The sequence below is a fragment of the Numenius arquata genome, chromosome 14 (genome assembly GCF_964106895.1).
Source record: "Numenius arquata chromosome 14, bNumArq3.hap1.1, whole genome shotgun sequence".
NCBI classification, from domain to species: domain Eukaryota; kingdom Metazoa; phylum Chordata; class Aves; order Charadriiformes; family Scolopacidae; genus Numenius; species Numenius arquata.
The window spans coordinates 14,645,985-14,669,857 of NC_133589.1; the positions used below are offsets into that span (position 1 = coordinate 14,645,985).

A 23,873-nucleotide genomic window follows, 5' to 3' on the forward strand; every position below is an offset into this window, starting at 1 on the left:
ATAAATAAATAAATGGGAATATACCACTTCCTGATTGTTATTATGGGATCTACAGACGCCCCCTCTGTAGGAATTTATAGGAGGATTTCTAAGACGTCTTGAGGGGAAAAAAAAAAATAAAAAAAAATCATCAGAGAATAGCAGGTGACTCCAGTGGCACTCAAGCCATTACCTCCCCTTGCTAAAGGACCCAGTTCACAAATCCTGTATTTGAGAAATTTTTAAACTCAAAGCATAGCTCCTACAGAAAAGAAAGGAACATGTACTGCACCCTGCTTCTCCTTTATCTCTTTAAATGTACTTCAGATAAAAGCCGCATCCAGTCAGGTCAAGGCCTTTCCCAATCTTATTACGCTAACACAAGAGTGTTCAACATACTTTTCTACAGCCATCTACTGACTTCATGGTGTTATTGCTGCTGCTGTTAGTAGTGCTGGGAGATAACTGCCAATATGAGGAGCAGGGAAATACAAACAGTAAATCAGGCAATAATAGAAGTGTTTGTGCTAATTTAATTCATTTTTTATAGTGTTTTATCTTGCCATAATATGTATTTTAAAATCAAAATTAGAAAAAATTATGATTTGCATATTCAACAAAGGCTAATGAAGAGAAGGGGATTTGTTGGTCTTTTTTAAGTTGAAAGTACTTTATGCAAATGAGTAAGTATGCAAGGGACTCAGGATTTTTTGATTGCAGCTTAGACTTTTATCATTTGCTATAAGGAAGTATTTTAAACTCATTTAACCTGTCTCATTGTAATACATAATATATTTAGTAAATCAATCAACAGGATCCTCAGGTGAGAAACAATTTTACAATGTTAAGGGAGCAAGGCTTGGTCACTTTTTAGGCTGTATTACTGACCTTGAAAATCATTCCTGACCTTGTGAACTGGCAGCATATCACACTGTTACCATAATATGCTTTGAGTATTGACGTAGAAAGCTACAGTCTGTCTACTAAGTACTACAATTATATATACATAATGATTATAAATCAACAAATAAATAAAAAGAGAAGGTATAAAAATGGCCATGGGAGTGAGATAAAACAGAACTTCTGTCTTATGTTTGATTACTTATTCATTATCTTTGGTCACAGACTGCACTTCTTCAGACAAAAAATTGTCGTTCTTTTTAACTAAAGACTCCAGCCAATTTACATATTCAGCTTAACCATACAAGGTAAAATGTCACCTAAATAATTAAAATGCATTAACTAAATTGCATAATCATTCACTGCACCAGGGCAGGTGGCAAATGGATAGGCACCTGCTGAAACAGCTTATAACAAGGAAACATAATAGCAAAGCAGAATTGGGGGGAGCTAACTAAAATCCGTACCATTAAAAAAACAGTAATCAGGAGAGTCTTAAAAGACTTTTGCCACTGGGGTGAATTCAAAATAAAAATAACTGCAATACCACTAACAGTTCAAAACTGATTTAACATAGAAAAATGTGACAATTCTAAGATTTAAATACAGAAGTTTATACAGATAAACAGATACATATACGCACAGAGCTGTTTAGGTTTGATTCACTAAATACTATGTCCAGGTAAAAGGCTGATGCCTATTTTAGTGGAAGCAGAAGAGAAATATATAATGTACCAATTACTAAGGTGATAACTTTCACAGTAATGTGCAAGGACAAGATAATTTTAAATAAGTTTAGTGCAATTTCATACAGTAAAGCCACTTACTTCACAATGGTAGTCTTGAAAAGAACAGCCTTTTGTTTACAGTTTTGGGCTGTTTAAATCATCTGCCAATTTAACCACCAACATTCAGCAATCTAACAGGTCTAACCTGGTCACCTTTAAGCTGTACACTTTCACCTCATTTTCTCTACTGTATAGTGCACTGTGTTCTTCTGTATTCAATTACAGTATAATAAACTTGAAATATCATGTTAGAATGAATTAGATTATACTGGTTAAGCTGAAAATACATTTTCTGATAATGTATCTGCACATCTGCCAGCCAGCAGTTCTTTCTGATCTGTGCATCTGAACTGAATGCACGAGGCTCTAGAATTTTCAAAGACTGGTTAAAGATTTTATTAATATGATAAAAGACTGTGCACAGCTATTGCCTATAAATCACTTCTATATCAAAATTTCCCTGTTTTTGAGCATAGGCAGCATATAAAACTTGAGTGAATTGTGTCCCAAGGCTCTCAACTAATCTTTCTGTATTCTAAATTCTCTTCATTATTAAATTGGTTACTCAATCAGTTCTTCATATCTTATTCCTTCAAACAAGTGGAACAATTTCTAACGCTGCTACACAAAACCATTCATTTGAAGTGTTTTATTTTTAGTACAGCTATTATTAAATGCTTTGTTCGTTAGATCATCTCTAGCTTCTGCACAGGTAGAAAAATGTAGATAAAAAGAAGATTGGTAACAGGTGTATTACTCTGTTTTTTGCACCTATGACTAAAGTTTAAACCAAACCCTTTTTGCTAAGGTTAGTTCTTACACGTTTTGGATTTGCAACCAGTGTCAAAAAAAGTAAATAGAAGTTACTGACCACGATCATTTTAACAAAGTCTGGTCAAAGAGAGCTGACACTGGGTTCAGGTCAAAGGCTATTGAAATCAGTGAGAATCTTGCTGTTTCATTTAAAGAACTGGCAATCGGAAACTCTGTTCCAAATATGAGTATATGCTATTTGCTGTGAAAGAGTGGCCTGTTTTCTCTGACGGTACCAAAACCGTTCATATGAGACTCTTCTACAGGGGCACTGACAAGTATTTTAGCTTCAGAGCATGGCATTTCTGTACCAGCTCATACTACAGCCTTAGCTCTTATAATCAATCTGAATATCAAATATTTTGCCTATGGAATCACAAAAGATTGGTGAGATATTAAGGGTAGATAAAAAATAGTTGATAACAGCAACGATGAAATAATGAATTGTGTAATCGTAATTAATCAATATTAGTTATATATATGATCAGCACATTCTTATTGGCACCTAAACAACTCAGATTAAAAATAATCAAGCTCTAGGTTCTAGGAGTTCCATTACCTTATTAAAGGGGCATAATTCATGGAAATATCTTGGCATATTTATTAATGACACAGAAGATTGGAAATAGCATCGATATTGCTGCTTACTGCATTGGAAGATAAGTAATTTTCTCGTCTTTCAGGGTATGTAATATTCCTAGGAACTGCAAGAATATTAAAGTGATCTCAGTTCTAAATAGTACAATCCCTATTTTGCTAGGTGCTATATAAATATATAGAAGGGTATAGAAATCGTATTTGACTCATGGATTGCAAAGACAAAGCTTGTATTGATTTTAATGAGTCCATGTTTTCAACTAAAATCTCTGTACTTTAGAATTTAAACCGGGGCAGGGTATTTTTTAAAAATGCTTAATAAAGGAGGGAGGAAGTGTGATGTTAATGATTATGCTGATATTACTGGTAATTAGCTGGTTGGTTCTTTTTTCACTTACGTTTCTCCACCAAGAAAAGATACCAACCATGCATACGATACATGAGCTGCAACAACACTAAAATCTCACATAATTTACACAGGGTACTAGAAATAATTTGAAACATTTAGAGAGCTAGAAATATTTGTGTTTGTGCTTAATTTCCACACCTTACAGCCTCATCTATCATGGCTATTTATGAAATGAAAAACTGCAAATGTCTAGGAGGTATGGTAACAAAACAAAGCCCTTAATCTGTTCTTAATTCACTGCAGTTCTAAGGGGGTGGTGGTTGTTGTTGCTGTTTTTTTGGCTTTTGCTTTTTGGATTTCAACATAACTGTAGAAGAGCAATTAAAGCCCAACTTTATGTATAGTTCACATGGTCTATAAACTTCTGTTTTTTCACCTCACATACTTTTTTTTCCCCCATTTTTAATTAATTTCTATTACTTTAGCACTTCTGTTGCTTTTGATGCAAGAAATTAGTTTCTGTGTTCATTTGCTGTATAGCGAGGTCAGAATACTGTCGCAGGAAAGCCTGAGGAGCAACCAGCCAACAATTTGGTCATTAGACATCACCAAAATTTAAAATATTGAGTAAGGATTTCTTGGCTGTCAGATGACTTGTGTTCAATGTACAGTCCAAGGACTGACAAGCAAGGTGGAGACAGATGGGAGCTTCCTGATCCTAGACTCTGTGACACATGCAGGGGATTTACACAGTTCATAGTTTCCCTTAGAACCAGGAATATGAAACTTGCTTTCCCTTTTCTTAGCATAGCAAGGTGATGGGAAAAAACGTGAGGGGTCTGACCCTTTGTCTGGTGTGTACAGTTAATTTGTGCTGTTTCTATAATGAAGGCAGCTGCTTATTTCTCCCAACATTCAAACAGTCTATCCTGACAAGACTCCTATAATTAAGTCAAGTTATTAGTGATTATTGTTCAATTGGTAACAGCTCAATCCCATGTCCACAATTTCAATGACAGGTTCTATATTATTACTGCTTCTCCACTGCTTTTAGCGAGAATAGACTCAGTCAATAGTTCTGACAAGGAAAACCCTGGCAGCCAAAGGAAAACCTCGCATACTCTCTCCTGTTTGTATGCTGTCATAACCGGGCTCCAGCTTCAGTCCTGATAAGGGAGGATATCACTATGGGATAATGATGGACTTGACTTTATTTTAGAATAAGGTCTGTGAAAGGAAAATAAAGGCTTACAAAATCCTTTCCAAGAGAATTAACGCAAGGACATCGGGATCAGAATTTACCGGCTATTAGAAAGCATTGTTTTAACTAAATTTCCTAAAATGTTAGTGTGTTTCTCCAATTTTCTTCTCCTAGTTAATGCTCAGGTGTTTCTGTAAATCTTCATCTTGATTTTAGAGATTATGCTTATGCAGTTAACAAAAAAACCAAATCTGTTTCAGCATGCAATCGTTCACATTTGAACAAAGCAAGTTGGATATCAAATATTGAGTACTGGTAACAAGTGGCTCTCAGTTTGTCTATTCCTTTGAGAACTTATATTGGTTGAATAAAATTGAATTAATCAATTAACTCAGTATACTCTCGAGCAGAAAAATAAACTAATATAAGCAGAAAAATTATCTCCAGGCAAATGTTTGCTTAGCTCTAGGCAGCATCTTCTTTCCACTGCCCATATAATCTTTGATTCAAGCTAGCACAGAAGATTTACAATCTTATAACCATAATGCATTTTTTAAAATCCAGTACAGGCTATTTCCATTTTCACAGTAGGACATATAATTATATTCTCCTTAGGACAGGCTAATCTGAAACCAACTATTGCTAACTATTATCTGTTCATTGAAACACAGGAAGATTCTCTTTTCAAGATACTACACTCAAATTTGCTTTGGATTAAGATCTTTTACCCAGTAGTAGAGCCAACTAATACCATTCCTCAGCTAACAACAGCCAACACGCTTCTGCTAGCAGAAGCATAAATCAGTTCACATCAGTTGATGTAGGGACCTGATGGGGTAGGGGGAAGGGATGACAACCAGATAAATAAATAAAACTTGCCTCACTTGCATGATAAATTAATACAAACTTACGTCCGTGAGTTCTTTATTTTCCTAAGGTAAGATTTTGTTTTAAAAAGGGGAGTAGGGGTTAACATTTGATAATCATCACTAATATGATAAAAGGTTGTTATTACCAATGACTTAAGGACTACTTCCCTGTAATTTTCAGTTTATGAGTTTATAAATTGCTTTGTTATTTAGTGCAGGCTCCTTAAATCCTGAAGTCTTTATGCACTGGATGATAACAAATGGATCAGTTTTATCACTTATAATAGTTCAATAAATCATGAAACAGCCTACCTTTCAGCAAAGCCATCATATAGAACTTATCACAGAAAACCTATCAGTTGTTATTTCTGACTATATATCTGACAAAACAAATTCATGCTCTGTCTCCTTGTCACACTTGTTTTTTAACAAGGTGAGAACAGCCTCGTAACCGAGTGTTAGTTATATCATTGTTTTGATTTGGTAAGGGGCATGCATATCTACAGGACAGTGTGTGCTAAGAGCACGCCACCTCCCCTGAGGCCCCCAACAGTACCAGTGCTGATGGCAGCAGCGCTGTTCCAACAGCCCTGAGACCAAGGTGAAAATCTGCTCCTCTGCCACCTGAAATCTCGTCCTCTTGGGAAGAACACGAACATTAGCCCTGCCTTTAAAGCTGCCCAGGATCTCCACAGTTTTCCTCACAATATCAGAAAGGCCTCTACAACAAAGTCCTGGTGAAGGCAGGTATTGTCCATCTCCAGGCATGTAAAGTGACAAACAAGTAGACATAGAAGGCATTATTTTAGGGAGGCACTGTAGGGAGGGCAGGAAATGGAAAAGTACAAAACTAAAAGACATGGACATTCAGAAAGCAAATGTGGAAGAGAAAAGAAATGACATAAGAGAATTCAAGATCTACAGAGACAGGAAAAAACAGATGATGCTACAGGTACTAGTCACTCCTAGTATATTACACCAGTCTGCAAGAACAGCCCTGAGCTAACTCAGTTAACAAAACAGCTGAATATGTCATTTTTACCTGGTGACTTGCAATTTCTAGATTACCTGTCTCGTTAAAGCTAGTTTTTATATACTGCGTCATGATTGAAAAGTGCAAAACCCTACATACACAATTGCCAGGGTACTTTTTACACAAGTAGGCGCTGTGTTTAATAAGCAGGGAATTCTTATGTGCAATCCCCAGCAGATACTTCACATACTGAATTCTCAAATCAGGTACACAGCCAAAGTGATGGTCTTGCAGTGGCACAGATCTGGGAAATAACTGGCTTCAGAATCTTCTTTTGGTGTTTTGTTTGAAATTTCTATTCCTCAGGAAATCAGAAACTGCTTGAGGAGCTCTAATGGCACCATCACCTCGAGAAAAGGAAGCTGTGACACTGCTCTTTAATAAATCAATGCCTCTTTGGCTGCCTTCCAGACCACAAAAACACTTTGGGCATCTTTGCCTGCCTTTCATTTTGTGTCTGGTAGGACTCTCTCCATCATCTTTATGTCTGCATATATTCTCCACAGCCCTTGGGTTTTTTTTGCTTCTACCCTGAGACTCACTGAACATTCCTCTTTAATGGTCTCAGACCACGTTCTTCCAGAAACCCTTGACAGTTTCTGGAACCATTTGTGTATTAATGACAAATCAGTAGTGAGGCAATAGTTAGGGATGCATCAGTGCGCGATGTGCTGTATGTATGTACATGGTTCTGATTTTCAGAAGTGATACCACATTATTTTGAGATTATTTCAAATATATTGGGAAACTTCAGCCCATCAGTTCAAACTATGTGAGGGAGCACAGGGAATGTCAAGAGACAAGCAGCTATGAAGGGTGCCTGTTGGGAGTCTAGCAGAGGGAATGTCTTTCTGTCATCTCAGAGGATAACGTATCTGTGGACCTGCAGGCAGTTATCCAGGGTCTGCTCTTGTTCACATTGTACTTTTAAGCATTCAAAGACTCATCTCTAGATGTAGAATTTCTTTAAACAGGACATGGTTGTTTTTGAAGAACAGGTATTTCTAAAAGAAAGTTAAGTGCAACACGCAACTACTTGTAAAGAAGTACTTGTATTTACAGTAGTACTGCATAGTTAAGTAGGTGTAAATCCATACTGCAGGTAAAAGCATATAACATTGCTCCAAGGAACACACTGAGATAATAGACTTCTGCATTGCTTCACCCCCAGTGCTAGCAGATGATAACTAGGCCACTATACCCCCTCCAACAGCCCCATAGTAGGAACAATCTTTTTTCCTGGTTGTAGACATTTGGGGAGTGGGCAGCTTACTGCAAAAGGTCAGATTTGGAATACTTTTGCCTGTGTGTATCAAGCATTACAAAACAGATCAGTCCTCGGATTCTATACTCACTTGCACAGGCACCAAAAGGCCAATAAACCAGCCAATAAGCAAACCAACCTGTGCATACTTCACTCTACCCCACTGCATTCTGGTACTATCAGAAATGCCTTCAGCAAAGTGAGGTTGGATTCCCTGACCATGCATTCTCACAATTACAAAGTTCACTTATCATACAGTTCTCTTCTTTTGTCTGAAATCAAAATATTCCCCATATTGTCTCCTTACATTAGCAGCCCATTCTTTCAGGTATTAAATTGACTGTACATTAGAGATGCCACGCTTACCTCAGACACTCTCCATTAGGAGGGATCCAGCCTGTACACTAAATATTTAATTTGTGTTCTGGGATGCTCTGAATCTATGTATTTTCTATTTTCCTAAGGGATTCATGGTTCACATCAGTTGGATACTTCTTTGCCAGCAACAAAATGCAAAATTAACTATTTCCAACAGCAAATGCACATATACCGACACTGAAATAAAACAAAATAAAAAAAATTACACCTTATTCTGAAGACAGTGAAATTCTAAATACAATCTCACTCTCACATGAAAATGTGGATTCTGCTAGTAGTATAGACTGGAAATACTCACTTTAGAGTACGTGTGAAAACTGAGATTAACTTATTTCCTCAGGAGGGAAGTTCTCCAGTAGCGTCACAAGGAGTGATTGTTCTTCACTTTACACTATGATCTTTCATCATGGACAAATCACTAACGGGGTGGCAACATTTTGAAGCAGCCTGAGATTACTCCACAGTTCTGAAGCACTCCCCGTGACAAAAGGTTGTTGATACTTTGAGCTGGACTAAAAGAGAGCATCAGCAAGTGGTAGAGCAAACATCTGCTGCTTTTGTCTTCAAAGAAAACTATGCATATAAGAAAAAGGAGCAGCATCTCTTAGATAACAATATCACTATCACTTCTGTCTGGAACTACAATCGTCTCAGATGGGCTCCACGTGCAGAGTAAATTACAAAATGCTGATCAAAAGCATCATCATCTCTTACCGATTTTCACTGACGAGACCTTGCTAAACCACAGTATCTTTGCAAAGTGATCATTGTTAAGTAAACAATGTTAAAGCATTTCAAAAGATACTTTGATTTTTTGACATATGAAATTTAGTGTGCCGATATGGAAAAAAAATGCAAAGAACATTCAGAAATGTGTACCCTGCTTCTATTTAGTTAATGTATCCAAAGTACATGTTACATACAGAGCAAAGTGGTAACTAGCAAGGCTTGTTTTCCATTATGACCTGCACTCCAAACAAGGAAATTCTAAATGAGTAGAGCTCATTAATGCAATTCTTTACAGGCAGAGAGACTCCCAGACTGCAGTATCAGATGGCATAAAAGCGCATATGGCCCCTCAGTGGTGATATTTTGCATTGTTTCCCTCTGAGCATTAAACTCAGATGCTCCCTGTACAGTAAGTGAGTCTCCACATTAGCTAAATGTTCTGAATTAAGGTCTTCCATGATTATGGATATTCAAACATGCAAGTCAGAGAGCATGAACACCTAATTAAACATATGCTAAACTTTTCTTAGCCTAAGATACATATTTTAAGACTATTTCTATGTTACAAATTCCAATACTGTTTATATTCTTTACACCAGCTGGCAAAGGAACGAACATGCACCGCCTGTGCCTCCAGCACTAAGCTAAGCAGGCAAGCGGCCGAGCCGTACAACTGACTGAGTGCTCCATATAATGCACTATTGGAAGTGCAGAGCAATGCATCAATACTGTGCTCTAGTTTCAGCAAGAGAGCAAAATAAGCAATGCAAAAACATGGCAAGCATTTGGGTGGAATTTAGTTTAGAAAAACATGCATGAACGTAAATCTGCTTTTGCTATATACTGTAATAATATCAAAACTGTTCAACTGAGTTTTCTCCACACTGTTGCTATACTAATTGTAGTATGATTACAGTTGCATACTTAATAAAGTTTTTTTCTATTTTTAATAACTTCAGCCTTTTCCAATGCTTTCAAAATAAAGCTTGGATGATTCTGAATCAAATGCGAAAATACTGTTTTATTAAACGTTTTGAATAAAGAGGCTTTATTTTTTTCTTTCAACCTATTCTAAAGGTTGGACCAGATGATCTTTCAAGGTCCCTTCCAAACTGGGTTGTTTTATGATTCTTCAGATTGGGAATGACAACATCCCGGGCAATATCTAATAGTGTACGGAATACAAATTCTGTTTTCAGATCAGTTGTATTTATAATGATTCCAGCCGGTGGTTCCTAGACAGTCTTCTGGGAGAATATTTCATAACAAAGAAGCTTTCTCCTCACAGCTGGCAATGCAGCTATATATATATATATATATATATATATATATATATATATATATACACACACACACCCCTTTAACACAAAGATATATGCACCATATACCTTTGCTCTTCTGAATACAAGTACTCAGAGCTGTGTGTGACCAATAAGCTGTAATTTTTACAATGCCATTTTCTACGCATACATTTATTTATTAACAACTTCTAAAAATTCTGACATATTTCTTATGAGAACCTGACTAACTACAGCAGTCATGTCACCGATACAACTTTTGAAATAAATAATTACAGAAGTGTTAATATGATGTCTAGAAATTTTTTTGCTTTTACTATTTCAACCATTAATTACTGTATGTTAAATGCATCTCAGTCTACATCTCCGTGTTATTATTGTAGGTTTATGTGGTTTTGTTTGCATGGGACTAAAAGGAACTCTGTTGACTGATTTGATTAAGGTTTTCAGATGCATCTGTTATCACTGGCCTTTGGCTTTGGTGGAGGAGTGTCTTTTCATAGCAAGTTTCTCATTCCCCACAATTGCTCCTCACGGATACTGCGTAAAGAAACTTGTTTTCACTTCACCCTTCTCCCAAAAATTTCCGCATGGTTCCACTTTTCTCTTCCCAGTCCTTTAAGTGTGTAGCTGCTGAAGGAGACTGTTCAGTGCCATCTAGAGCACAAAGCAGTAGCTGGGAGACAGTGAAGATCTACTTAATGCAATGAAGAATTTATCCCAAGAACATTTTAGTAGAATTTATTTATAATAATTTTTATCAGGCTTTTGAACTGACTGCTGTTCACTGATTCATGAACACTATCGCCCTTTCATGTCACCTCTGGTTTCATCTACATAAATCATTTCTGGTCTATATAGTAATTTTCCATTATTCTTAGCTATACTTCCTGGAGAGTAATTATTGTGGGAAATAAAGTGGGAAATGAAAAAAAAAAAATCCCAGCAACAACAGATAAGCCTGAAGTTTAAGATTTCAGAAGAAATGTGGGGGGGATGTGTTTATTACATTAAGGTAAAGTGTGTTATTTTTGGTGAGCTTTGTATGTTTTGCTTACCCTTCCTGAAAGGAACAAATATTTATTGTAGAGAGAAAGTTAAAAACCATCAGAAGACTTCTGTGAATACAAATAAAAGCCAAGGTTTTTCATATCTGACAAGCCACAATGTCCTCTAAAAATGGTAAAAGTCTCTGATAGTTAAATGTAACCCTAATACCATTATGTACTATTTAGGATAAGTCCCTAATACCTTTTCAAAAGAAGAAAACAGTGAAAAAACATTTTTAACATTTTTATTATTTTGGGTCAGAGGTATTATTTTAATGTACTGAATAGAGTATGTAAACTATTATTTTTTTGCAGTCAGATCGAAAAACTGTACAGTAAGCATTGTTTGCCGTTTCCAAAACGGAAAGAACTGCACGGCTTTGTCAGCACACCATGATTACTCTGCTCTGATGTCAAAACATGAAAAAATTACTAAGTTTGGATACACATGAGTTTAGAAAATTTTTGTTATATTTTAGTCACTGATGAACATTCAAATGTTTTCCTCTCTCTCCCTATAAAATAGATACTCTGGATACAAGATTATCACAACTGAAAGAAAACCCCACAGTCCTATACTGGACTCCACATTTCCGTCTGAGCATATGACTTGGAAGATGACAAGCACCCAACACCCGGACATTTCAAGGGCTTAGGGTAAATTCAGTTGGTAAGCGAGTTTATGGTCTTTCCTAGATTTACAGGTTGGGTTATTTTGGTTTTGTTTTTTTTTTTTTTAATCTATATTTAAAAGTGAAGGAAGAATATTAAATAATTACAGTAACATTCCTTTGCTGTATTTTGGATTGCTACTTTTCAGGCAAGTATCAGAAAACAGACCAGGTATAAGATATCCTTAAGTTGGGAACCTAGAAAATAAGCCAAACTCCAAAAAATAAACTACATTTTCAAAGGCATCATTACAGAACATGCTGTCAGATTTTTACTTGGGCACTGTAGCAATATCACATGAAAATTCCTAGGAGTTTTCATTACAAAAAATGGAAATGCCAGTTACAGTATCAAGAAAAAAAGAAGAGATGGGGGGCAGTATGGGAGGTGTGAGGGCTGAACGACCAAAAGTCTGGATTTTTTCCAGCACCTGGAGCTTTTAGTTGCAAATGTGTATTCACAAAAATGTGTGCCTGAAATTATTAGTAAGCACAAGTGTTTACAGGACCTTCATGCTAAGTAGCAAACAAACGATTAGTTATCTACATCACATAAACTGAGGCATACAGGTGTGATTGCTATCATTTGATCATGAAAAACTGTGGGAATAAATCAGGAGATTAATGCAATCCACCTTAAAATTCACAGGCCATTGTGTTAAGTAAAAAAGGTACACCAGAAATCAGGGATGTATCTGAACCATAAACCATTTGGGGCAAAGGTGGTGTCTTACTCTGAGCTTGTAAAATGCCTCTAATTTATGGTGCTATATGAATGATTTTTAACAACGATGAAAACAGTTGTACAAAGCAGTAGTTCAGAGAATAGGAAAAAAAGGAGAAAGAGCTGATAGCATATGAAGTAATCTATAGCATGTAGGAAAAACCAACCAAAGGAAATGACTAAATCGAGGTAATAAAACTATTAATTATGTGCTCTTTAGAGGACAGCCGCTATCAAGTAGGAAAGTGACCTTGAGATGAAGGCCACGTTTTTTTACTCTCAGTATTGTATTCAAAGAGATCTTAAGAATCCAAAGGAAGAGGCAACTACTGTATGAAAGAGAAATGTTATAAATTGCCCCAATGAACCTGTGAGCACAGATTATATCTGTGGTTTTGCTCATTACCTATGGAATAACAGCCTACGTGGCATTTGGTTACATATTTAGAATACATCTGTAGCCACCCCTTTACATAAGGGCTTGAATTTCTAATGTTAGTTGAGCATGAAAAATGCCTGTGATAGGCTGTACTTGGGTTTTGTATCTAAGCCACACTGTCTTTTAAAGATAACAGAGGTAATCAAAGCTTCAAAATGCACAACAGCAAACAGATGTGAGGGAGAAAACACTCCTAAATCAAGGTCAGCTTCTCCCAGGGCTGAGAAACAACAAAGATGTCACAAATCAACAAAACATTTTTACCTTTCTCAAGTTCCTGGTTTATAAAATAGACCCTCTAGGTATCATGCGACAAATATAAAAATGCCCACTGTACTGTTTCTTCCATCTCAATCAATTCACCCCCAGTCTGTACTGATGTTGGTGATTGCCCCAACTCAGGTGCAGGACCTTGCCCTTGGTTTTGTTGAACTTCATGAGGTTTACCAGGCACCATTTTTCAAGCCTGTCAGGGTCCTGGATGGCATCCCTTCCTTCTAGTGTTTAAACAGCACCACTCAGCTTGATGTCATCCACGAACTTGCTGAGGGTGCACTCGATCCCACCATGAGATAAAGGAAGATATTAAATAGTATTGGTCCCAGCAGAGACCTCCCCTTTTCTCATCACAATCTCATCATGATCTTTTAGGACTTACGACCTGTTTTGGTTTTATTCTCTCTTTCCTCTTCTAAGACTTGCCATCTAAAACACAAGATCTCTCTCAAGCGTGTATTCAATAGATTGAGCAAGGGAGTTACCCCACTTCAGTGACAGAGACTGAGGATATTAGGATGGTGATTTGCAGGGATTTCATCATCAGTTCCTTAGAGCTGTTATTTTTTGCTTTTAATTTTTACTTTGACTTTGAATGCTTTTTTTTTCTCTGGGTGGTGCACATGTATTAACATAATTGTCATGTGTTGCTCTGTTGATGAACTGCCAGTGTAACTTAAACTTTTCCATACTTGGTACAGATCAAATACATTCAGAATAATCCATCTGCACTATACTTTTGGGGGGGGATTATCAAAATTTTATAAACAAGCAGTAGGACTAACTATTTTCTCCAGGTACAACTATCATGTACTTGACGTATTTTCATTCATACTTACACTTTATGTATTTACATTCATATTTTCTCTACCTATTATGTGGTGGTTTATCAATTTAAATATTAAAAAGATACTTACAATATGAAGGTAGTTAAAGCTAATAATAATTTCTCAACTTGCATATGTCTATTTACTTTTGCTTAAGTATTTTCCACCCCATTTAAATGAACAGGACAAATAAAGGGGTAAAATAAATCCCATATGTGAATAACAATGACAGATTATAGCCACCTTCTCTTTTTTTTTTTTTTAAATAGCTTTTTCCAAATACGTTTCTCAAGACCGCAAAAAAATGGGATTCTGAGCAATTTTTACTTACGTTCTTAGCACAGGAGCATGTTGTGGGAGTTTATGTCAGTCTAAAAATCAGAAGATACAAATCAGGCTTTGATGTATAAATATACCGGTTTATGCTCTCCGGGACTGCCCTTTATTAGGATACCTTAGGAAAGCATCAAATAGATATATAGGTAAGCAGGGATGTTTGTTTGCTGATCTTACTGTCCCAATAGCTACTGCAAACACAGTGAAAAGTGTGGAACTGTTGGTTAATATAGTTTTTTCGAACAAAATTTTTGCTGTAAGGCTTTGTGAAGAGGAGAAAAATTGGCAGAACTAAGGGTACTTTTTCAATTCTGTACTTATCTTAATTTGTGTTCCAACAACAGAAACAGTTCCCTGCTTGAGTCCAAAACTTTAAGATGTCTCAAAACTAATGTCAGCTTGATAAAACACAATTATTGTTTGTTTAGCGTAGCTTATTTTTATTTCTCTATCCTGCTTCCTGGAAATTATATACAGTAGCTTGGGATTCTGTACTAAGAAAACCATTTCTGTTGAGCACGCAGAAAGACTTGGTTTTCAGGGCAACTTGGGATTTTGCTGCAGAATAGAACAAAACACAATTACTGTCCAGGTTCTCTTACTTAAAAAAAATTTTCAAGAGACTAAGAACAATTATAAAGTACTTCTAAAATCCTGGTCTATCTGAAGCCAAGACTTTGCCCTTTATATAAACAGTGTGGTGTTTATGCTCCGTCACATGTCAACTACAAGTCTGTAGGACTGGATCCTTAAATTATATTTTTTATATAAATATAAAATACAGATATCTATGTTTGTATGTATTATATGCATATTAATATTGATGTGTGTGTCTGCATTTTCACTGAGGATTAACTTATTCTGCCTTGTAACTTTGCTGCTTTAAAAAAATTGGGCAGCTACTTGAAAAAGCATAATTAAATGGTTTAGTAGAGAAGCAAACCTGACCAGTTTAAACAAGTAAGGCTTAGAAAGATTTTACAGAACATAAAAAAACATTACCATCAATACTGGAATGTAATATCCATATTATAATCAATATTACTTCATTCTCTCTACTTTAAATAATACTGGTTCAAGGAGTAAGTGTGGCCCAATGAATATACATCTTTATAACACTACATCATTTCAATTGGTGATATAAATTATTTTTTTCAGTTGTTATAATACTGTCAATGCCTGTTTTGTTCCCCTTAAAAGTCTAGTTGCTCAGTTACTTGATATATAAGTAAATGCGAGTAGAAATCTACCATGCATAAGGACCAAAAAGTATGTTAAAAATCCAGCCAATCTACCTGCAACTGAAAAGCTTTTTCAGGTTTTCATTTTTTTCACTCTAGTGAAAAAAAACCCCAACCAGTGTGAGCCAACAGCACCGCCCAGCCAAAACCACACAACCCCCCACCCAAGCCAGAAAGGCCTCACGGAAAACACCCTGGGAAAAACCCAAAACCGACCAAACAAAAATGGCAAAAAACCAAACCAAACAACACCACCCCGAAATTGCACTGTAAACTAGATAGCATTTCCTGCTCGAATTAGATGCGACATTAAGGAGGACTATGATCTTTACTAGTCAAATTGAGTAAGCAACAGTAAAGATTGAAATAATAAGTCAAGATACTATAAACACCATTAAAGCTGTGCACTTAACAGTCTGCTTTCAAGATGATCAAAGAGAAATTATAAAAGCTATGTGAAAAAAGACTTCCCTCTCAACAAATACAAAATAAGGAAGAAATCTTCCTTCTTTTCTGGGACAGCATCACGGATCACACCGAGTGTTCTGCAAAGGAAGCTGCAGTCATTGCAGAAAGCCTGTATCAAAGTTGCTGTTCTGATGCAAAAGCTGTTCCCAAATCCACTGTGGATCCAGTACGATGTATTGCTAATGTTTTTTGTAGCAGGATGAAGAGTGCACCAGGATATTGAATTAACGTTGAGTGCTGGTTCAATAGCCTCTACACTATCTAAATCTGGTTTTTTCTATCCCTTCAGGAGTTTGCCACTTCTTGAACTTTGATTACATTTAGTGAACTGCCTCATGAACCAAATCCCGTCTGTATACAAAAATGACTTTAAATATACATCGAGTAGCTGCCGAATTCCATATAGTGTGCTGCAGCTCTAGACACAATGTGTCTGTCACGCTAAATGGACAGGTAGTTACTGAAACCATTGCTTCAGCCTCACCAAATGTTACTGTAACTCCTCAGTTTCAGCAATTAGGAAGCACCATACTGAGAAAAATGCACATGACTGTGCAAAAATCAAAGTTGCATTCAAGAGGAAGTGGCACTTTAACAACAGAAAATCCTCTGCCTACTGTTCTCAGAGAGAGATGCCAAAACATCAGGAAAGGAATGGAAGGTTTTCTGAATGACATTCCATCTGCAGCAGAGACAAGGAAAATACCTAAAGGCTTCTTTACTATTCCTGAAAAAATTTAAAGAAACCTGACAACACTGGCATCATCATTATTCAAGGAAGTGAAGTGCTGCGAAGGTCTCTTGAGCAAAGGAGCATATTATTAGCAGTTAGCACTTTAAGAGAGTAACAGCATCCTCAGGGTGGGAGGTTATATCACTTTAAACATGAACCATAATAATTTTCCTTACCTAGCCATTGTTACTTTTTTAATAATCACCATAGTTATCAAACAGCGCATTGGAGGCCAGTGTTATCTTAAGAAAGTTACTATGCTTAGGAAGGGTCCTAAAATATACCAGAACTGACAGCAGGACTGAAATCGATTTTACCACATTTCTTTGGTTGCCTTTTTTTGCACACATTAAATTCAAGCTAGTTGAAAATTTAAATGAAATCACACTCCTACAATGAACCTCCCTCCCCAGAAGTTTGGTGGGGTATTTTAAAACCTTTTATTCTTCTTTAGATCTTAGTTCCAATAAGAACAACTGGGAATGTAGTTTATAAGGTGGCGAGTGAGCTTACTCTAGTTTCATTCCATGTCAATGTGTAATACAGACCAGGAACCAAAAATACGGTGCCTTCTTATTAATCTCACCTACCTGTATCTTCACCACACACCTACACAGACAATAACACAGAGCTCACTGCAAGAGTAACTACAGTAATTAAAGAAGGATCATTTTAAGACACTTTTCTATCATGTCAAATGCAGCATAACCTACATGAATGCCTAAGAAAAGGATGGGTAGTAAACATGCATCGGAGTAATCCAACTCTACTAGTATATCTTAGTGTTTCCCCTTTTAACCCCTTTTCCTTTAAGATAGGGATGTATAATACTACGTAGTTCCAGATTACCCTTTCCAGGCAAAATATACACACATCGTTTGCAAATGCATACCAAGAGATTTTCAGAAGCAAGAGAAAAACAGTGACATTTTTATTAGTGGCCAGAACTAGATGCCCAGTTTTGCAGAAACTCTATGAATTACTGTGTTGCTTTCTGATAACAAGGTAAGACACAACTACAAGCTTATATACCTTTCCTTTTCCCCAGTCCAGTGTGGGAAAAGGTAGAGTTGAAAGCACAGGTTCTTTGGCCAGCTACCTTGTAAGTTCTGCTACGGTATCACCATAGTAAATTATTTCACAAAATGCTCAAAAATATCTACTTCACATCCTCTTCACTATTGTTTTATGGGGTTTTTTCCCCCCTCAGCTCAAAAGGATTTAAAAATTGGCATCTGCCACTGAATCACAATTTACCTCCTTAGTGTTTAAAAGGAACATTGTACACAGAAATTATCAGCAGATTATTCTTAGATCACTGGACAAAGCTAATACCACAAGGATAAGCTTCAAAAATTTTCTTTAAAAACTTCCCAAAAAATCCGTCTACACAGCTCAGCACCCTACAACCCGATGAATTAATGCACTGATCAAAGACACAAAGCTAAATGTTGCAGGATTATGGTTTCTTAAAAATGATGCTGGACAGAAATGCATTTGCTTTTGTTTTCCCTCTACCTGGTGTAACTTTAATACATTTTTGGCTGCATGTTGCAGCTTATTCATTTACCGTATAAAAGACAAGATAAATACAATGATACTGAATGCAAAACCTCCTTTTGTCTCCTTGAAAATTAGAGTACTATAAAAAATATACATTGATATTAAATACAAGATGATAATAAGACCCTGCCCTTCCCATATTTCAGACCAGAAAAGGAACTCTGGCTGCACAGAATGCATGTTGATAATAAATGAATGTGAAAGAAGCTGTTAATTAGAGCAACAACTAGGTCACTTAAAATTTCAGATCAAGGAAGTTAATCACACCATTTACCATTAGACCTCATTGGTATTCACAGGAACATTTATAAAGCCTCCTAACATTAGAGTTTAAAATTGCTCTAAGCCCACCTGAGAGAGCTCATCAAGTACTGCTGCATAAGGACCAAAAGCATTAGCTTTATATAGCAAAACTCATGCATGTAAATACAGATACAGAAGTTCACTTTAAACAATTACGTTGAGTTGATAATGCAAAATAATAATTTCTTAGTTGAAAGGACGGTTGTGTAAAGCTCGGTAAGATTTAAGTTAGCCTGTGAGTTTAAAAAATGTCCTTAGGCTATGATAAAAAAAATAGAATCCCAGGTTAAAGTCAGAACAGTAAGGAAGGTTCAGTGGAAGTAGCAGACAGACTTCTGAGGCTGTTGCTGTACTTTTTTATAGGTTTATGTATTACAGCTTATTTCTACCTAGGGCTCGTATCCTGATTTTCTTCACAGCTTTAAATGACCTGTATCATTCATGTTTCAAAGTCGGTTTTTCAGCCCCAAACATGAGAAGAAAAGTGTTTTAAAATGATTTTGTGCAGGCTGTGAGTTCTGTGTCTTTACAGGTCATTTATAATGCATCAGAATGACAATTACATTAAGCTCCACACAGCAACTCATAAAACAGCAAGTGGCAGTAGGAAAGAGCCGAAGAAGAGGATAAGGTATTTCTGTCCAAGAAGGGATTTATAAATCAGGATTGGAGAACACAAAACAGAATGAGGAGCGCTAAACATTATCATTATTTTCTTTAAAGGAAATACCGACAAAGAGCAGTGTGTGTATGGAGCTGGAGAGCACGATACTGATGAGTCAATTCCCCTTCAAAGACACATTAGTTTTTTTAGTACAACTTGATTTAAATGAAGCCAGATTAGAAAGCAAAAAGAAAAGAAATATGAAAAAAAAAAGTCAAGGCAGCACATGGTAATTAAAATCGTTTCCAAGAGAAAGGCAAACATAAAAAATGCCATAAATGCTTTGTATTCTTTTTATTTTTTAAATTGGGTGGAAATGTACCAAAGTTAGCTTGTGCTATATATCCAAATGGAAAAAAAAAAAAACCCAACCAGCTGTGCTAGAGATAAAATTCCCATAGCCTTCTGTATGAATTCTCATTTAAATAATTCAGGTATAGACATTAAGGCCTAGCTGGGAATTGTACCAGGTTGGCAAGGCAAATAAGTTACTAACTTGCAGCCACTGTCATTTTCAAAGCTTAAGCAGAAAAGGGTTAAAATATACAGACTTGCTTAATTATTAGAATTATCATTCATTGTAAATACAATGTATAATGGCCAGAGGCTCCAATATGAATAAGAGTTTCATTACTACAAATGCTTTATTCCAGGAGAGTGAGTCTCTGCTTTGCATTTAGAATTTAAAAGCCAATGAAACAGGTAAGAGGTGAGAATTTGAATAAATGATTATAGTAAAATTTGGATATTTCTTTCTATAGCCACAAAATGTCTAATTATTTTTTGGCACTAATATGCTTTAAACAAGCCTTGTGCCTTTCTTTTGGAGCTTCTTTAGGACTTGTAGAACAAAGAATGACTAGGGAATCAAAAAAGGAGAGTGGCAGACATTGTCATCTTAGACTTAGCAAGGAAGGTGGGAGATAATGTGTCTTTTTTATTATCTTATTAGATGATGTAAAGATAATCTAGTTTAACTCAGTTTAACAAACAGAAATGGATGTTGGTATTTTGAGGTTTTAATCCTGTTCTCCTGTTACATTTGAATTCTTTCAGTTGGGATGAAATGATATTTTGTTATGAAGAGACTGTCTCTCACCCGAGTATTCATGAAGGCCTGTAAAATCTAACTGCACCAATTAAACATTTCTTTAATAGCACTGCTCAGTTCGGGAGCCAACCTAAAAGTGACAGAATGCTCAGGTTACAGTCTGAGAGTGTTGAAGGTGCAGAACCTGGCAGTGGAGGGCTGTTCACACCATGACTAAGGTCAAAGGTGCCAGCACTGAACTATGACCAAAACATCTCCACACAATCTACTGAAATTTCACTGTGACCTTTTGTCACAGCAGATGAGCTGCTGTAAACTAGAACAGATTCTGGGTACTGGCAAAGGTTTGGGTATTTGAAGACCAGACAGGGGAAAGGAACAGCTCTACTGTGCTTGGCACTGTAATTGTTGGTCTCGCCGTATCTGTCTGTGTGAGACTTCTTGGTAACTATACTTCTTGTCCTACAGCCACAAGCTCTCACTCTGTGGGGTGGTGTACTGCTTTCATTGCACCCTAGCCTCAGAAATGGATTTTACGCTCATAACTATATTTAATGTAACAGGAACATCACAGCAGTAGTGGAAGGAGATATACTAATCTCAGTAGGTTAGAGACGTCGGTTTTTTCCTAAGTTGTCATGACAAGTCACATTTTGACACAAAGGCATCATAAAGCACTGAGCTCATGGTCAGATGTAAATGTGTAATACTGGAACAGAAAGATATATAAACTTTTACCACATCACATTTTATCCATGACTTAGAAAAAGCACACATATTTACTTGAAGAAGGAGCTGGGGTTCTCCTCCTGTTATATTTCAAAACAATGTTTTTCTTCATTTAAAGGAGAAAACTTAATAAAAAAATAAAACCAAATGAAAACTTTCTTTGTTCTCAGGACACTGCTACCTCTTCAAAAGATTGTCCTTTGGGTACTACAGCAATATTTTAACTTTGACAGCTGCTCTATTGAGACATTACTACTGATAAAACAAAGCTTTGGCACTCCAGCTCCAGTACAATAGCAATGCAGTCACAGATCAGCAAGAGAAGAATCAAGGGCAGTATGTGATGCATCATTCTTGCATAACTTGTTTACCAAAAATCCTATTGCAACTCTGGTGAAGACCAGCTGAAGCATCTAAATATGGTGATGAGGTTAATCTAATGAATGGATGAATGTTTAAGAACACTGCACAACTTATTTTAAGATGAGAGTGTATTCTTTGTACTTGCAAGTCATGCAGGCACTGCTGATGCTTAGTAAACTGCAAGCAAAAAAAATGCTGCTTTTTCTATTTCCAATAATATTTTTGTTTGTGTAAAAAGTTACACTTCCTTCAGGCCTGCCTCTTCCTCTCTACTTGCATATGGGATTTCAAGAAATTACCCATCATGTGGTATCAATAAATGCAGGTCTATTAAGCAACACTTGGATGACTCAAAAGCTTCTTTTTTTTTTAATATTAATGAAAACTCTTAATGCCTTTCCAAATACTAGAACCAATCACTTGAACAATTAAATACTTGTGATGAAAAAGCATCTGCAGATATATGTAGCATATGTAACATCTGAAGGCAGCAGGGACTAAAACCTGTTTCAAACACTGTCACTTTAACATAGGAAAAGGGAAAAACAAAATAAAGGTGAGAAAACTGGGCTGAGGAGTAGTACACGACCAGTATACACCCTAAAATACTTGGACCTTTTCTGCCAGTTCCTTCACATTCTGAAAGCACACATACTATAAAAAAATCCAAAGGATAGTGTCTTCTTGTTTGAAACAATCTGGTAGAGGAGACAGTCTGAGAAACAGTGACCTTTACCACTACTAGATCTTCACATGGTGCATAGGAAGAGTACCCTGAATGTCAAGAGAGCTCCTGTGAAGAGGTATTTACTGCCAAATCTCACTAAATTATGGAAGGAAAACTTGTATCTACTGGAACTGTTTTATATCAAGATATGGACAATATTTACCAACAAGCAGAAAATGAACTAAATACATTCCTCTTAAATGAAATAATCCATCTGTCAATAGCACAAACTAGATTCTGCTTATGTTTTAAAGAAACAGAACATCTTGCATATCATTGCACTTACCCTTAGTTGTTCTCTTTCACAACTCATCTGTTGCTTTGAACTCTACATGAGGAAAAAAGAAAAAGAAAAAAAAAACAACTTTGAAAGCATAGCATTCTTGCCACAACAAAGCTGCCAGGTTTACATATCTTACACAAATAAATATTGCAAACACAGCCATGAGTCTAAACACACTATTGTATTGTGGACCTAGGTAGAATCATTACTGCAAAAAAGTTTTTTTTTTTTTCACTCATCATTTTGAATTTACAAAGGTCAAAACGCAATTAACACCAGAACCCATCACAAGTCTGAGGCACAAAAGCATTTTTGAGATTTTAAGGATCTCATGGGCAGTTCAGTTCAGGAAGAAGCCTTCCCCTTTTTCTGTTCTATCCCAAGTCATTGTATTTCTGAATATTTTCCCACTACTAAGATACCGTGAGATATATTTGCAGCACACTTAAGATACAGAAGCTTCAAGAAGTGATAAAACTATTCCTATGACAACTTCCAGTTCTGATCTGGTATAAAAAAAACTCTGGAGACGACTTTATTTCAGTGCATATTTTTTTCCATACTACTGTCTTTATGTTCTGCCAGGTTTATGAGAAACACTCCTAGAGCGTGAGAGCTGGTTGGTGAGCAAGGCCTCACTACCAGGTAACAGCAGATGTGAGCCATCAGTTAACAGCAGCACAAGTTGTGAAGCCACCACTGCCAAAAAGAAATAGGCTCCTCTAGGAAGAGCTCAAGAAACCTAACAGCAGCACCAAAACACCCACTTCTACCTCCTGGTTTCTAACTGAATCCTGCCACCAGGACCTCTTGAACACACTTTCAAAAGCTCTACTCAGGTGCTCAGGAAGGCCCTCAGATGTTCATTTGTCCAACCTGTATTGAGAGGGGTTTTTTTTGTCTGGTTATTTTTGTTTTGTTTTTAAAATAAAGTATTTTAGAATGCTTCTAGAATTATTAGTATCATTAGCGTTGCCATTTCTGTAATGAAAGTACCTGGCAAACAGAATTCACAAAACATGAAAAAGAAATCTGATTAAATGTTTTCTAAGGATATTTCCAGAGGTTCAGAGTACCCTTTTCACTACATGGCACTTACAAAAAGTTAAAACATGAACCAATACCCATTTGTATGAGGCATTTTTACTCTCTTGCAATGATGAAAAGGAGAGCTACTCAGGCAGTTAGGTTTCGGTTACCTACAAAAGAATAAAACTGCCAGCCCATT

General features: G+C 36.4%; 1 protein-coding gene across 1 annotated transcript in view; it reads right to left on the reverse strand.

Annotated features, from left to right (window-relative positions):
* Positions 1–23,873, reverse strand: part of RBFOX1 (RNA binding fox-1 homolog 1) — a 1,256,716-nt gene that overhangs the window by 370,062 nt on the left and 862,781 nt on the right. Inside the window, exon 6 of the mRNA XM_074158514.1 lies at positions 22,649–22,690. Coding sequence (XP_074014615.1) covers positions 22,649–22,690 — 42 coding nt within the window. The remainder of the gene's footprint in view (positions 1–22,648; positions 22,691–23,873) is intronic.